This window comes from Mauremys reevesii, linkage group 4, assembly GCF_016161935.1.
Source record: "Mauremys reevesii isolate NIE-2019 linkage group 4, ASM1616193v1, whole genome shotgun sequence".
NCBI lineage: Eukaryota > Metazoa > Chordata > Testudines > Geoemydidae > Mauremys > Mauremys reevesii.
The window spans coordinates 55,999,824-56,017,423 of NC_052626.1; the positions used below are offsets into that span (position 1 = coordinate 55,999,824).

The 17,600-nt window shown below is 45.8% G+C and overlaps 1 protein-coding gene across 5 annotated transcripts in view; it reads right to left on the reverse strand.

The window, feature by feature from the left end:
* The window catches only part of RASGRP1 (RAS guanyl releasing protein 1), an 83,513-nt gene extending 76,402 nt beyond the window's left edge, over positions 1-7,111 (reverse strand). For 3 of the 5 annotated variants that reach the window (XR_005597533.1, XM_039534393.1, XM_039534392.1), the window contains exons 1-2: positions 6,888-7,111; positions 3,766-3,947 (exon numbers count right to left, since the gene is read on the reverse strand). Coding sequence is in view for 3 of the 5 variants with exons in the window: in XM_039534393.1 (XP_039390327.1) it covers positions 3,766-3,947; positions 6,888-6,919 (214 nt within the window). In the remaining 2 variants the exon portion in view is untranslated. Of the gene's footprint in view, positions 1-3,765; positions 3,948-6,033; positions 6,108-6,887 lie in introns of those variants that run through there. The other 2 variants (XM_039534394.1, XM_039534396.1) reach the window with 2 other exon arrangements.
* Positions 7,112-17,600: the final 10,489 nt, after the last annotated feature.

Below are 17,600 nucleotides of genomic sequence, written 5' to 3' on the forward strand. Positions count from 1 at the left end.
TTTCAGAATGGAGAGGGGTAACTAGTGGTGTTCCCCAAGGGTCAGTCCTAGGACCAATCCTATTCAATTTATTCATAAATGATCTGAAAGGGTAAAAAAAACAGTGGTGGCAAAGGCAGATGATGATAAACTACTCAAGATAGTTAAGAGAAAGAAGCAGATTGAAGAAAAAGAAAAAAAAAAAAAAAAAAAAAGTAAATTGGGCAAAAAAAAAAAAATGAAAATTAATGATAAATGTATGTAAATGCACAAACAAAAAAAAAAAAAAAACTATACATACACATACATGGGGGGGGATGGGGCTAACACGTCACGAACAGAAAAAAGATGAGGAGTTAGATAGTTCTCTTCTCTGAAGATGTCACGAGCAGTGTAGGTCAAAAAAAAAAAAAGGAAGGGGATAGAGAATAAGACTGAGAATATATTTTTGCCCTTATATAAATCCATGGTACGCCCACATCTCATACTGTGTACAGATGTGGTCTCTCTCACTCAAAAAAAAAAAATTCTACTAGAAAAAAGCAGAAAAAAAAGCACTAAAAAAATGATTAGGGGTTTAGAGAAGGTCCCATGAGGAAAGATTAAAGAGGCTAGGACTCTTCAGTTTGGAAAAGAGAGAAGAAAGGGACATGATAGAGGTATATATAATCAATGAGTGATGTTGAGAAGTGGGGAGAAAGAAAAAGTTTATTCCCCATAAATACAGAAAGAAAGTCACCAAATGAAATTAATAGGCAGAGGTTTAAAAAAAAAAAAAAAAAGTTCTTCTTCTCTTCTTCTTCAACTCAGTCAACTTTCCCTTGACCTGGACTGAGAGGAAGGCTAGGATAGGACTACTTTAAAAAGGGGACTGGATAAATTCATGGTGGCTGTGGGCATAAATGGCTAGGCAGCAGGGATGGATGGGGTGGATGGGTGTCTCTCTAGCCTCTGAGAGAGAGATGGGGAGATGAGATGGGAGAGAGATCATTGATCATTAGGTTTCACTCCTCAGGGGCTCAGCACCATTGGCCACTGTTGGCAGACAGATGGAGAGCTAGATGGACCTGGACTGACCCCCTGACCCCTTTCTTATGTTCTAAAACAAGTGCAAACTATTTGTCTTCATTTTTAAGACTACTTGACTTGGCCCTGTGCTAATTATCATCTCTGATAGGGAATAGGGCTGTCAGCTCCCACCTACACTCCACTAGTGCTGCCAGCCTTTATTGCCTATTAGACACACATCCATTTTCAAACAGTTTTTGTCTGTGTGCAGTACCGAACACAATGGGGATGTGATCTGTGACTGGGACCTCTAGGTGCTATTGCAAATATTAATGGAATAGCATAATGTACAGTGTGCATTTTAAAGCATCTTGTGTGCCTTCTTTTGGGGCTATTATATACTGAATTTTCATAGCAGAGAACTCTTTATCACCAAGTAACCGTAAGCATTAGTTTCCCTACTGTGCTTCAAATACTAATTTAATAAAATGTAGATCTAACATTAAAGTAAAACATTGCACAGTTTCCAGCACTGGATTTATCAGGGTGGTTATCTATAAAACCTTGCAAATCAGAGTGTTTTCTACAGTGATTTTCTGAGATGCAGAAGGAAGAAAAATTCAGTCTGGAATAGAATTGTGATTGTCCATGGTAACTGGGTAGCATGCACTGCAATTTCAGGCATAGAGTGGACTCACTCAGTCTGCTGTTTGACTTGTGCTGATTCAGCATCTAACACTTTTTTTTTTTTACCCGATCACAGAGCAAAATTTTGTCTTCCCATCCCCTCTCCTGAAATGGACTCCAGTGAAGGTTGTTTGCAAGATGTTTGTAGTTAACCCTCTGTAAGCAACGTCTTTATGTAGTTGTACCAGCCTCATTTCATGCTTTATTTAAATACTCTACTGTGAAGTCCCAAGATATTTTAAGAATTTGCAGAGTTTCAAGGAAAACAAAACACAAGCTATATAGGAAGCCTATTTGTATAAGCTCACTGAATGGAAGAGACTGAAGTGCCTTTGGCTTATATAAGAATATGTAGATTTCTACAATACAACAGAGTTCTCTCAAATAAGCTCTTCCATAAATCTTATGGTTACATATGCATTATTATTCTTCATTTCGAAGGATTAAAATATAATTGACACAAAATATGTATATTGACTAAACAAATAGGAATACTGGATGAAATCCTGGCCTCATTAAAGTCCATGGCAAACACCACATTGATGTCAATGGGGTCAGGATTTCAACTACATTATTTGAAATAAGTCACTGCAACCATTCTGCTAGCTTTTAATATAAAATGCATAATCCTTTTTCTTTTATAAAAATACAGTTACAAATTGAGAAGATTGGTTAATGAGCTAAAACAAATAAAATATGTGAATATAGGCTTACTTTAGCACTTAGTTTGGCTCATTTTGTCTGAAGAGAGATGCAAAAAAAACCCCGAACTACTAACATTTGTGTAAGAGTGAGGGCTTTTTAGTGGTTTAATGGATTTTCTTACGTAGTAAAATTCAATAAAACTGGATGGAGGAGAAAAGGATTGTTGGTTCTCTTCTTCTGCAGATATGTATGTCTTCCCTTGCAAATTCTTCATAATCAGTAAGTAACAATGCATGCTTTCCTCACTGAGGTGTTGCAAGGATTAGTCATGGTTTGTAGAGTGCTTTGAAGAGGTAAAGCACCATATCAATACTAAGTCTTATTTAACTCCTATAAATCCTTCACTGAAAAGAAACCCATCGAACTGCAACTCACCCTATGTATATGTACAAATACAATTTCCACTGCTCTGCCTATTTTTTTGCAATTGACAACAAGTAGCTTGTCGGACATTTAGAAAAATCGGTGTCATACTCAGATTAATCTCCATTTGAAAAATCTGCAGTTTTCATGTTTGTTTACAGCTATTAAAAAGGTGAACTCTACAGATAAATGGGATGCCACAAGCTGCTGCCAGGGTCTGAAATGGAAGTCTATAATATTGGCAGTAATAAAAGAAAATAATACTGTATAGTGAAAGAAATACGTCATTTAAAAAACAAATGATTTGAAAATACTTAATTTCTATCTTTATTCTTTATTAAGGCTTTGAAGCTCTTCATTTGATTCCATAAAATATCAAAAATAGTGTTTGCTAATGAAAATAGAAAGCATCTTTTTTGTTTTTTGCATGAGTTATACATCTCACATGGTGCTCTTCAATGTAGATATTTTGCTGGTGAAAGTAACAAATCATGAATAATTCATAAGCCAAAAAGTATATGATTGGGCTTTTCACTTGAATCTTTTCTCCTCAAGAGCTGATTTTTTTAAGTATCTCTTCTGATTAAGTAACAAGCATTCCTACTTTACTGCACCTAGCCCACAAAACAACTCTTCTAATTTCTGACTAGACGATATAAAACACATTTACACAGTTTGAGAATATTGCATTCTCCATTTTCCAACGTTTAGTTGTTAAAGATCCATCCATGTGCAAAGAATTTTTCCATTCTGTGCATGGAGTAACAAAAAATTAAATGAAAATCACTTCACTTCAAATGCCTGGTAACTTTACTGTACTGATTAGGAGTGTCTTCCCAGAAAAGAATAAGTATCATTTTAAACTCTCATCACATATTACACAAATTTATAGATCCATATTTCATATAGATATATATATATAAAATGCTTGACTATATTTTAACGTTTCACAAGTTATCTAAACTGCTACTGTACAAAAGGTCTGAAAACATTAACACATGATTGTTTCAAATCAGGACTCACCAAAAGACTGAAGGCAGGTTTCAATGAGGTTCTCCAGGCTGGCGCCTTTGGCTAAGTGTCCCAAAGGCATCATTATTCTGAACTCAGTAATCTGGGCAGGATTTGAATGGGAGGCACAAGGACTGATCTGCTTCAGTTCAAGTGCTGTTTTAGGGGCAGTGCTGCATCCTTGTGCAGGTTTCCTAAAGGAAAGGACAACAGTCAAGTGAGTACAATGAGAGCAAGGCAGTGGCAAATTTCATACAAGCCTCCACTGCGGGTTAGAAAAGGAGGAGAGATTTAAAAGGCAATTAGCTCCCTGGATGTGGGTTGGTGAAAAACATAACCCTCCCACTTGGCAAATGAACCAAAGAAACCTCTCTTTATCAAATATATTTCACCTCGAAAATATGCCTCTTTAGAGCATGGTTATAGAGCTCTTCATTTTTTGAAATCTATATATTTCAATCTTAATGTAAACATAATTCCCAAGCAAAGCAACAGGCATTCATATAATCTGACACTTCATCTAAAATCAAACAATATACATTATAACACTGGGAAAATGTCCTAGTAATGACCATCCAACCTATGGATATTTACATTTGGGTACTATGATGAAAGTGAATAGATTTAAGCCTGTAGTCAAACCCTGAACAATTTTGGAAGACATTTAAAAAAAACAACACACCTGTTAAGAAATAATGATAAAGCTCATGCCTGAAATAGCAGCATGATTTTACAGTGGAATATTTTATAGTTACATGTTTTGTTTCTACACTTAACTGCTCCCGTAAATGTCCACTTAGCAAGAAAAATTCAGTGTAAGTTACTAATGACTGTATTAACAACCTTATTGGTCAGACTTTCCAAGGTGGCCACTAAAACTGCACCCATAATTCTGCAAGTGCCTATTTTTAGATGCATATTTTTCACACCTAAAGGTTTTGTATGTACAAAAAGCTTCTGTGTTTACAAACATTTGAGTTTACCTTATTTGTACATACAAATTACAATTTTCATGCAAACATAAGCGATTGAGAAGGCACAAAAATCATAGATAAAATGTGTGCTCCAATTTGCATTTGCAAAGCTAAAGGCACCATTTTGAAATGCCTTTGAAAATATGGCCTGATAGTTCCCAGTCAGTGATTACCGCTCCGTTCAATAAAACGGTTAGTTGTTTCTAGGAATGTAAGTTGCACCCCACTGAAACATCTTCTAAGAGAGAACGTTAAAAATCGTATGTGGGGTGAATTTTACTGATGGTGGAAGTAAGACACAGATGGCATTGCCTGGAACAAAACTTAGTACAGTAAGCAGCAGTGCAGATCTCCTTCATGCACAGTTCGAACCCTGCAGTGAAACTCATGTTTTAACCCCTGTCGGTTCAGGTGCAAATATAAAATACTTATTCAATACAGTTTTTCATAACCCCCCCAGGGTTTTTCATAACCAAAGCACTTAAGGTATTAATTAATGAAATCTAGCCAAGGCCCTGTAAGGTAGGTTTTTAGAGTTAAATTGTTTCTGGTGTAAACCCACTCTCTGTATATTACTGATAAGGAAGACAAGCTACAGGGGGGAGTGATTTTAGCGTTAGAGCTGAAAGAAGAATTCAGGCATCCCTGACTCCAGGTCTGTGCTCCAAGGGGAGTTATACATGCCTAACGAAGAGACTAGAGCCCTCACGCCATAGCTTCAGCAATGAATCTCAATCCTTATCTGCAATTTCTCTGCCATTAGAGTGCTGTGTAGTTCATGACACTCATTTCACATGTCACGTATGACCACGCTTGAAGCCAAATCACCAGAAATACAAAGCTAGTGTATGATGGTGCTGCTGATAGAGATGCTAAACACCCCCATCCATTCCTGTTGAAGTTAGACTTCTTCACACAGCACGTATCAGCCTGTCTCCTATTTTGTCTAAATGTTCCTTCCCTTAGCTTTATTGTGTGACCTCATGGTCTCATTTTATGAGTCTAGGTAACAGGAAGGAACCGATTAGCTTACAATGTGCCCTTTGTTGATTCCCTTCCAACTCCCATTCAAGCCAGGCTGCTACAGCATTATAGTGGCAGTGAAACAAAAGTTACATGTAATAGGTGTATTATTTTGGCTGGTGCCAAGAACGCACTCAGAACTGAACAGTGCACAAAATAAGGTCAGTCCCCACCCCACAGAGCTTACAGCATGGCACTTTCTGCTTTCAAAGCAGGGTACAAAGGGTAACTAATCAATGACATTAGCTGAATTCATCAATTAATTAAAAATATCTCCACTTACAGCAGTTAGTCAGCGTGTAAGGGGAGTGGAAGTGAACAGACTTCTTTTTTTCCACCCTGGATTTCCATTGCAAACTTTTGAAGGGAAAAAGAAATCACAAAGTAATGAATGTCAGCTTGTGGGCTAGCACCCAGCACTAGGCGGTGTTCCCATGTGAGAGGACTAGCACCAAAGTGATGACTTCTCATACACCACACTATAGACTAAAGCACGTTACCCCAAAGCGACAGGTGACTAGATTTTTTAGACAGAATAAGAGATCCACAGGCTCGGACATTCCTGCAACAGCAACCACAGGGGAGGCAAGATCACTCCAGCAGCTTTCCTGCTAGGCCACCCCACTTATTACAACTTTCAGGTATTCTCAGTCCATCCCGCTTTTCAAAGCAAGACAAAAGCCCAGCTCCAGCTGGGAAAGTTACAATCAAGACGGGGAAATAGGATCCCCCCCCTCCCATTTCCCTCCCCTCTTTCCCCCGGGGTAATTGGGTAGGAAAGCGATGGGCTTTAGACACGCTAATGCAGCAGCCTGGATTTCAAGCTTCAGGGCACTGCTTTCCCCTGCAGGTCACTTCATCCCAGCCTCCCTGCAAGCGCGGCAGCAAGGCAGCTCTGGCCAAGCCGCCCAGGCTCCAGCCCAGCGCGGGCTCTCCGGAACCAGGAGCGGGTCTGGGCGCCGCTAACTCTGCCTTTCAGCGCGCGCGCGTGCGGGAGGGGGGCCCCGGGAACAGCCCCGGCCCATCCATTTGCCCCGCATTCCCTCCCGCCCGCATCTGCCGCCTCTTCATCCCCTCGCGCCGCCGGGGAGCTCCCGCCCGGAGAGGGATCCCGAAGCAAAGTCCCGGCTCGCTTACGGGTTCTCTTTCCTCTTCCCTAAGGTTCCCATCTCGGAGCCAGCCTCAGCCCTGCCGGGATCACATGGCGAGCGGGGTCACCAGGAGCAGCGAGGTTTCTGGGGAGCAGCCCCGGGCATCGCATCGCATCGCTCCCTCCTCCTCCCCACTCGCTCTGTTTCCACCCCCCGAGCAGCTTCTCTGGAGAAGCAGTTGCGAGCGGTGCAGCGGCAGCCGCCGCCAGCTGTGACGAATGAGGGCGAAGATCTTATCGCCAGAAGGAAGTGCTCAGCTGCTCTTCTCCGAAGCCGCCGCGCTTAACAGGTACGGAACCGCAGCAGAGTCCTGCTCGCGCGGGCTCATGGCAGCAGCAGCAGCAGCAGCAGCGTGTTCCAGGGCAGGGCTCTGTCTGCAACGCGCTTGCTTACCCTGGCGGGCCGAGAGGGCTTCAAAGCCCAGCGGAGTTTCATGCTAACCGGGCAAACTCATTTTCCATTTTCAGTGGAACACAGTTTTGGGTTTGGTTCGTTTGGGGTTTTTTTTTAATGGCTTTTCTTTTTTTCTTTCTTTCTTTTTTCCCCCCAGAATTTTGGTCACTATGGCAGCCAAAAACTGGTTCCGAAAATGTTCAGGATTTTAACAAAATCCCAAAAAACTTCAAAGAACTTATTCACTGCAAACTAAATACTGTTAATTTTTGCTGATTCTACGCACACACACAAATCCTTTCCCAGCCACCAGTATTATAAACGCATTCAGACCCTCTAGTCCCCCTATCAATTGATAGCATACCCTAGCCTCCCTGGACCTCAGCTTTCTCACCTGTAGAATGGGGATAAAGATGCCTGGCCACTTTGGTCAGATGTTTTCAGATCTATCCGTTAAGAGATCTCTCTGTATACTAAGAATTCTTCTAGTTATTTATATAACACAGTAGGTGTGCCTGGAGCTTACAGGCAAGGAAAAAACAAAAGAGTTGCCCTTCTGCAAGTCAAGGTAAGCAAGAAGCAGAGTGGGGGAGAGGGAAATGGCAGAAGAAATGCCAGATCCAAGGAAGCCCCATGTGGAGACCATGTTCCATTAGAACAGGGGCAGGCAAACTTTTTGGCCTGAGGGCCACATCAGGTTTCCGAAATTGTATGAAGTGCTGGTTCCCCAAACAGCCAGGTGTGGCCTGGCCCCTGCTCCCCGCCCCCTATCCACCACCACCCCCACAACAGTCCCTCCCGGGATGCCTGCCCCATCCAACCCCCCACTCCCTGTCCTCTGACCAGCACCGGATCCCCCACCCTGACTGTCCCCTGCCACCCCATCCAACCTCCTCTCCCCTTCCTGACTGCCCCCCCGGAACTCCTGCCCCATTCAACCCCCCTGTTCCCTGCCCTCTGACCGTCCCAACCCCTATCCACACTCCTGTCCCCTGACCACCACCCCAAACTCCTCTGCCCTCTATCCAACCCCCCCCCCCGCTCCCTGCCCCCTTCCTGCGCTGCCTGGCGCACCGGTGGCTGGTGGCGCTAAGTAGCCGTGCCACCTGACTGCAGCCAGCCACACCACTGCGCAGCCCGGGGCACCAGGTCAGGTCACAGCTCTGCAGCCCCGCTGCCCAGAGCATTGTGCTGGCGGCACAGTGAGCTGAGGCTCCGGGGGAGGGGGAACAGTAGGGGAGGGGTTGTGGGCTAGCTTCCCCAGCCGGGAGCTCATGGGCCCAGCAGGAGGGTCCTGCAGGCCGCAGTTTGCCCACCTCTGCATTAGAATCATAGGATTAGACGGGCCCACAAGAGTCATCTAGTCTAACCCCCTGCCAAGATGCAGGATTTGTTGTCTAAACAGGGGTCGGCAACCTTTCAGAAGTGCTGTGCTGAGTCTTCATTTATTCACTCTAATTTAAGGTTTCGCGTGCCAGTAATACATTTTAACATTTTTAGAAGATCTCTTTCTAGAATTCTATAATATATAACTAAACTATTGTTGTATGTAAAGTAAATAAGGTTTTTAAAATGTTTAAGAAGCTTTATTTAAAATAAAATTAAAATGCAGAGCCCCCCCCCGGACCGGTGGCCAGAACCCGGGCAATATGAGTGCCACTGAAAATCAGCTCACGTGCCACCTTTGGCACACCTGCCATAGGTTGCCTACCCCTGGTCTAAACCATCTAAGGCAGATGGCTGTCCAGCCTCGTTTTGAAAATCTCCAGTGAAGAAGATTCCACAGCCTCCCTAGGCAGTCCGTTCCATTGTCCTACTGTTCTTACAGATAGGAATTTTTTCCCAAGATTCAATCTAAATCTGCTATGCTGTAGTTTGAACCCACTGTTTCTTGTCCTGCCCTCTGTGGACAAAGAACTACTTCCATCTTTTTTGTGGGAGCCTTTCAAGTATCTGAAAACAGCTATCATTGTTGTAGGAGCAGCAGTGATCTGTATGCTATGCTCAAAAGGTCTGTATGCTCAAAAGGTCTGTTATACTCCCCCCCCCTTTTGTCTCCTCTCCCTCTCTGAATACCTGTGAATGGCTTTCCTTCTCCCCCTCCCTCCTGGAATGCTTGTGGGATGATTGGGCTGGTTGAACAGCTGGAAGATCAGAAGAGCTCCCAGGTAGACAAGGTGTCTGGGACTCTAATTAAGTGGGACTCACACACCCAATGTATGGGCATTGCCCGAGGTGGAGTGTGACCAACCAGACAGGGCCAAGTCATCTCTAGTCGCAGGCCATGAGGAGCAGGTCCTTAAAAGGGGAAGGGGCCATGTGCTCAGGAGTGCACTCAAAAGCTTCTACCTCCCATTAAGGTCCCTTCGCCCGGACTGCCTGGCCTGTGGTTCGCTGCGTTGCATTCCATTGTGCCTTGGGAAGACTTACCTTCATCGCACCGTCCATCGCTGTGTTATGGGACACTTACCTTGAAGGATCCTGACATCTCCAGTCAGGGGCGGCTCTAGAAATGACGCTGCCCCAAGCAGCGCGGAGCGCTGCGCCGCCCTTCCCCGGTCCCGCGGCGGGTCCCGTCTTCCCGCAGCTCCAGTTGAGCTCCTGCCGGCATGCCTGCGGCAGGTCCACCGGAGCCCGGGACCAGCGGACCTGCCGCAGTCATGCCTGCGGGAGCTCAACCGGAGCCGCGGGAAGACGGGACCCGCCGCAGTCATGCCGGCGGCAGGTCCGCTCGTTCCGGGCTCCGGTGGACCTGCCGCTGGCATGCCGGCGGGAGCTCCACCGGAGCCAAATGCCGCCCCCCCGGGAAACGGCCGCCCCAAGCGCCTGCTTGGCGCGCTGGGGTCTAGAGCCGCCCCTGTCTCCAGTGCCATGCCTGTCCTGGGAGCGTGAGTATGCGAGTGTGAATGGGACACCCCTACCCCCTTTTGAGCTTAGCTATCAATATAATAAACGTGCTGCTTTCTTCCAGACTCTGGTGGGTCATTAGTCCTCCCTAAGCTTACTAGCTGGCTCAATTTCAGGTAACAATCATATCCCCCCTTAATCTCTTTTTCCAAATGGAACATACCCAGTTCCTTCAGCCTTTGGTCATATTGTATGCATTCTATTCCTTTGATCATTGATCTGGAGGAGGCTGGGCTGGAGTGGGCAGCCATTCTCCACATCATAATCCTCTTCAACCATTACTCCTGGGGGAATTCTGCACCACTGCACATGCACAGAATTTATATCCCCCACAGATTTCTTTGCTTCCCTGCAGAAAAATGACTTTCTGATGGGGAAGCAAAAGGAAGGCACAAGAGTGGTCATGCGACCCTCCTCAGCAGTATGTTTTGGGTGCCCAGGGCAGCCGCCAGAGAGGTAAATCATTGTGGGGCAGGAGGCGGAACTGGGGAAGACCCGGCTGATGGCTCTGACCCTGTGCCAGGCTCAGCTGCTAGTCTGGGCTGGGGGGGACGGGACTTCCTCTTTCCCTGCACGGCATCAAGGGCCAGATCAGACCCACCCCCACCCAGCACTTCCTTCACCCATCGCTCCTCAGCTGCAGGGAGAAGGATCCTCCATCCGCTCAACCCCCGTGCATCCAGACGCCATCATACCCAGACCTCCCCCCCACACACTCAGAAGCCCCCCAATGAGTCTCCCTGCACCTGGACCACCCCAACGAGTCACCCACATCCAGATCCCCACCCCACCAATCCCCAACCAATTGCACCTGGATCCCTACCCCACAACCTCAGTATCTGGACCCCACACTGAGCCCACCATGTGCAAACCCTCCTCACCCCCAGGCCCTCTCCAGCTGATCCCCAACCACCTCCATCTGGACCCCCCTGTAGAGTCCCATTACCATTGCACTCAGAACCCCCTAACAAGCCCTTGTGCATCCAGAACTCTCCACACCCAGATTCCCCACTGAGCCACCTGTACCCAGATTGCCCCACAGAGAACCCTCTCAACCCACACCAGGATACCCCCATACTAAGCCCCTCCACACTTGGATCCTGCCTTGCTGAGCCTACCTGGTGCACCTGGCACAGATGGGCAGGGCCCTGGGGTGTCTCTGAGGCAGGCTCGTCCTTACGCTGTGTCACAGTTCGGTGGAGCCACACCACTGAGTCAGTGTCCAGGGGTAGGTGGAGAGCTGCACAGTCATCTCCCACCTCTGTGCAACCAGTGGCCTGTGCTCCCCAGTGCCATGCTGGAGCCTTCACATTTATTTGACAAATAACATTTGCAGAATTTTAAAATATTATGCATATAATTTTTAATTTTTTGGTGCAGAATGCCCTCAGGAGTAAATCATGCAGGAATTCCAGCAAGAAACTAAATGTTCCAAAACTTCACTAACACAGTTAAGGTTGCCCAGTGGTGCCTCCTGCCTTTCCAGACACGCAGTAAACCCCTGAAGGGGAAGGTCACTGGAGGATCCATCCTATGCTGTTGTGAAGGCTGGAGGGATTGAGGAATTGTGTGAGCATGCTGATTTAGAATTATTTCTCATTCAAAATAAATAATTCCTGCCCTTAGTTTCACTGCGCGACCTCCTGGTCCTTGTTTTATGGGACAGAGTAAAAAAAGAGGGACTGATCCATTTTCATAGTCCTCTTACCTCAGAGGTGGGCAAACTACGGCCTGCGGGACCCTCCTGCCCGGCCCCTGAGCTCCTGTCCCAGGAGGCTAGTCCCCGGCCCCTCCCCTGCTGTTTCCCCTCCCCAGCAGCCTCAGCTCACTGTGCCAGTGATGCAGAGCTGGCCTGACTCAGTGCTCTGGGTGGTGTGGCTGTAGCGACACCAGCCACCGGTGCTCCAGGCAGCGCGGTAAGGGGGCAGGGACCTGGGGGGTTGGATAGAGGGCAGAGTTGTTCAGGGTGGTGGGGGGCAGGGGTGTGGATAGGGGTCCGGGTGGTCAGATGGCGGGGAACAGGGGGGTTGAATAGGGGCAGGTGTCCCAGGGGATCATTCAGGAAGGAGAGGAGGGGTTGGATGGAGAGGCCAGGGGGCAGTCAGGGGCAGGAGTTCTAGGGGTGGCCAGGGAGAAGGGGTGGTTGGATGGGGCAGGGGTCCCAGTCAGGAAGTAAAGAAGGGGTTGGATGGGGCGGTGGGGGGAAGTCAGGGGTGGAGGGTCCGGGGGTGCTCAGGGGATAGTGAGGGGTGGATGGGCCAGGGGTCCCGGGGGGGCATCAAGGGGAGAGAAGTGGGGGCGGGGGTTTGATTGGGGGCGAGGGCCAGGCCATGCCTGGCTGTTTGGGGAGACAGCCTCCCCTAACTGGCCCTCCATACAATTTCAGAAACCTGATGTGGCCCTCAGGCCAAAAGGTTTGCCCGCCCCCGTCTTACTTGGCTTAAATAAAAGGACCTAAAATTCTTTTTCATTCTATGAGGTGACAAATCCTTTCGCCCAATCAGGCATAAAATCTGCTTTCCTGTCTCTTACATAGGGGACAATCTGAGCCAAGGTTCTTGCCTTGAGGGATTTAAAATCTAAATTAATTAGGATGTATTGAAGGCTCTGAAGTTGTAGTTTAGCAGGATGTCGATAATGGATATTATGTGACTTCAGAGGAATGACTATCTTAACATATTCATTTCCAGCCTAAAAAGCCACTGGCAGGTGAGTGAGGTGGCTCAAGAAATCTTTAATCGAATACAAAGGTCATTAATTCAAGTCTGACTAGTTTGATAGTGGCTGAAAGAAGTTACCTTCCAAATGTTCTGTGGGTTATGTGAAATGAGTTGTTGAGTTCAGTTCCCAGTGGTCAGGTCACATCAAAATTCACCATCCCAGTTAGTACTAATTAGCATCCTCATATACAGTCCCGTCAGAAAGTCCAAGGGCTGAATTGAGCATAGAAACTGAATTGCCCATTATGTTCTAGAGGTGGTGACTTGAAGCAGCACATTGGTGGGATGGGAGAGCATTCACTGGCAGTGCCTTCCCTGTTTAGTGAATAATTGTACATCTCCTAGGCCATCAATACAACACTGTTCATGAGGAACAAATGAACCAATCATTTAACTGCTCTGCTGAATTCTATGTCAGCCATAACAGTGCATTATTTTACAATATCAAACCTCTGGACTTTCAGGGAGAGCCTCAAATGTTGAACTTGGTCACAGCAGCCCCCTCTCCTTCCCAAACCACATATCTGCGAATAAAGGAGCATCCTTTACCCTCTAGCACACGTTAAAAGCAATGGCATGAAATTGCATCGCTTTGTATGGGCAAAGTTCCTTCTCAGAGAGTGCCTGAGAGTTAGTGGCCCTTTCCAAATCCATTTTAATTATCAACTAACATCTCATTTTGTTAATGTCTGTCAAATATAGAAATTATAGTTCAGATTTGGTGAAAAGATTTATAAGAGTCAGTAAGGATTTATGACTCAGACTTTCAAGACCAGGATACTCAGAGATGTGTCTGCAGATAAGAATGGTGCCATACAGTAGGTCATTGTTTGTTTAAAAATGCAATTGGATGAAGGACTAAAGAGTGGCCTCAAGTTGTGATTCAGAGTTTCAGCTGAAAGCACAAACATTAGTCATAATGCTAATAGCAGTAAATACATGTTGTGATAGCATAAGGCATTGTACTTTCCAGTACTTCTTTAGGGACTGTTGCTCTCTAGCTGGTAGATGTTCCCAGAACATCCTTGATTGGTGCTGTTCTGTCCCTCACTCCACTTCTCACTCCCTCTTCTCTCCTCATCATGTTGCTAGAGCCTTGAGGGGCTTGAAAAACTATGTAAGAGATTCTCTCTGAAGCAGTGCCAGCTTTAGGAAGTGCGGGGCCCAATTCGAACTGTTTCGACGGGGCCCCGGCAGGGATGACTAAAACAAAAACACACACACACACGTAAAAAAACACATGGGGCTTGTACTCACCGGGCAGTGCTCCAAGTCTTCAGGGGCACTTCGGCGGTGGGTCCTTCACTCGCTCCAGGTTTTTGGCGGCACTGAAGGACCCACCGCCGAAGTGCCGCCAAAGACCCAGAGCAAGTGAAGGACCCGCCGCCGAAGTGCCACTGAAGACCCAGAGCACTGCCAGGTGAGTAAAAATTAGAAAGGCGCCTCTAGCCAGGGAAGGGATTCTCACTGGGCGCGGGATCCTCTTAGGCACGGGGCCCGATTCGGGGGAATTGGTGGAATAGGCCTAAAGCCGGCCCTGCTCTGAAGAACCACCTGCATAACCACCAGTGCTCATTAATCACAACCCTTTGCTGCTGCACAATAAACGGCTCATGTTTGGGTGCTGGGACTGTATTATCAAAGGTAACTCAGTCATCATACTGCCATCCTGCCTAAGGCTGGGATCCAGTCAGCTTGCATAAGCCAGCCAATGTAGGCTTTGACAGCGAGGTTCAGTGTCACAGTTTCAGGATTAATGGCACCTGTATTTCCCTTCCATTGTCCATCAAGGGCACCCACTTAAGGTTTCCCGCTCCCAGACAGCACCTTTCTTGGATGGAGAACCACATCTCTCCCCCTCCTGGCCGGGATTTTAAGGCTTCACAGCCCCTTGCCATCCTCTGTGATATCCCCAGCAGAACAGACTGGCTAACAGACAGCCCCTGCACTTTGTTTTCTCTCCGCAGGCAATAACAGTGTTTTTACCAGCAGTTAATACACCACTTTTCCTAAGCAAACACATTCAATCTTCAGGTAAAAACATTACAGAGAAAACATAATAAAAACAGATTTAAGCACAGTAAACATAACAGGACTCACCGATCAGTCTTATGGGGCCCAAACTGGCCAAAGTCTTTTCAACCCTTCCACAAGGGTTGCCTCCCCTCCCCCATGAACAGATGATCCTGTCTATTTGCTGGATCAGAAAGAATGCCTGAGTCAGTTTAAACCCAGCTGTTTTACATCAAAAGCCCTTTCTTTGTCTGTTGGTCTCTGGAAAACCCAGTTAGAAGCAATATATGCAGCCTCTGCAGTGGGAGGTACCTCTCTGGAGGTGTTTACAACCTAAGTGATTCATCTTAATCACCCCCGCTGTTTTTTGGTTCCTGGAGCTTCCCCCTAGAGCTGCATACAGTCCCTGGCCCATAGTGATACATACCATTCATACATTCAATACATTATGGTCCCCAAAGATATTGCATGTGGTTGCAATATCCATCACTTGACAGTAGGGTCCAGATTTTGAAAAGAGTTCTGCACATACAATCCGAGCCAAATTAGCAAAACTGCTCAGCTTCTATTTAGGCACCAAGGTAAGAGGACAGATTTTCTAAAGAACCAGCATATTGGGTGCTGAGCTTTTGAGCCAATCTGGTGATAAGTGTAACAATGGAAGCTTCTGGGTGCTGAACACTTTTTCAAGTCTGGCCCTCCATTTATAGAGGACATCCAGGAAAAGCTAGGTGCTGCAGGAAATAGCATTAGTGATTCAGTAGGTGCTATTCTTCTGAGTCAGCAATGAGCCAGTTTCCAGCATGTTGTCTAAAGATCACTGTGGTCCATGAGATGCCATCTGTCTGATGACACAATGTAAAGATCCTGAGTAGAGCTTGTTGGAAACTTTCTGACGGAACAGTTTTCTGTCGGAAAATTTCAATTCAACTATATCAAAATGTTCCATGGGAATGTGTCAGTGTCAGACTCTTCCAGTGGAAGCCAGGCAGGTTTCTTGCCAGTTCTCTGGCAACCTGCCGGTGGTCTGCTGCAGAGCCAGGCAGCTCTAGGTTCTCAGGGCTTCTAGGCTCCCTGCTCTGTGGCAGGGAGCTTGGAAGCATTGGTGTTGGACTTTCGTGCAGCTCAGAGAACCTTATCAATTTTGTTTCAAAAAGTCGAAGTGAAATGGCATTTTAATTTTTCAAAACAAAATTTTGGAATTCTGTTCTGCAAGAAATATTGAGGTTTTGTTCTGATGCAGAACTATGTTTTTTTTAAATTTCAGTATTTCCCATGGAATGGTAATTCCAGACGTTAACCCAGGGGTCAGTAACCTTTCAGAAGTGGTGTGCCGAGTCTTCATTTAGTCACTCTAATTTAAGGTTTCACGTGCCAGTAATACATTTTAACGTTTTTAGAAGGTCTCTTTCTATAAGTCTATAATATATAACTAAACTATTGTTGTATGTAAAGTAAATAAGGTTTTTAAAATGTTTAAGAAGCTTCATTTAAAATTAAATTAAAATGCAGAGCCCCCCAGACCGGTGGCCAGGACCTGGCAGTGTGAGTGCCACTGAAAATCAGTTCACGTGCCGCCTTCGGCACACGTGCCATAGGTTGCCTACCCCTGCGTTAACCAGTCCTGACCACATAATACCTTCATGCAAAAGTGAGTGTGTTAGTCCAGCATTCTGGCCAAATTCCAGTTTGAGCAGTTATATGCGGTCTATCTTTTGGTTTGCTTGCTTTTCAGTTTAATCAATTTTTTCCTGACCATTGTATAAGCAAGCGTGCACAATACATCATTCTGCTAAACACAGATATAGTACAGTTCAGCTTTGTGGTCAGAGATAACAGTGGTATGTAGATTTTATGGTACAAATCCTTTCTTACAAAAATACTATGATTTCTATTCCCCAACTGCAGTCTAACCCACTAGAGCTAAAGAACCCTATAGAACAGGGGTATTCAATAGGTAGCCCAGAGGCCAAATCTAGACCACCAGATGCTTTTGAACAGACCCCCAAAATCTTTTTATTTACTTATTATCATTGGGGTTTTCTTTTTATTATTATTTTGTCTGGAGTCTGGACCTTGACTATACCTAGACCAAGAAATTTGTACCTTGACAAAAAATTGACTACCCCTTCTATAGAATGTGGTACTAGATAGACATGATGGATACATACTGAGCCAGATTCACACCCTCCCCACCCACCCCATGACTCAAATGTGCTGCAGATTGCATCCCTCAGCGTCTGGCTGTGCCAGAGAGAGATTTGCCCTAGGAGAGGTCACGTGGTGGTACTGCTACCTCCCTTTCTCAGGGGTTGTCAGTGGGTGGCCACTTTAAAATCCAGCTGGTGCTCTAGAGCAGGGGTTCTCAAAACAAATTTTTTGGTGGCCTCAGAGTGCGGCCAACAAATCTTGCTGGTGGCCACTCTGACAATTTTTCCTCAAATACTTAATTGACTTTAGGAAAAACAAATAAATATCCTAGTGAGGCAAACAGAAAGGAGCACAAGCACTGCCAACTTAAGTGCAAGAGTGTAATAAGAAAAGCCAAAGAGGAGTTTGAAGAACGGCTAGCCAAAAACTCCAAAGGTAATAACAAAATGTTTTTTAAGTACATCAGAAGCAGGAAGCCTGCTAAACAACCAGTGGGGCCCCTTGACTATCGAAAT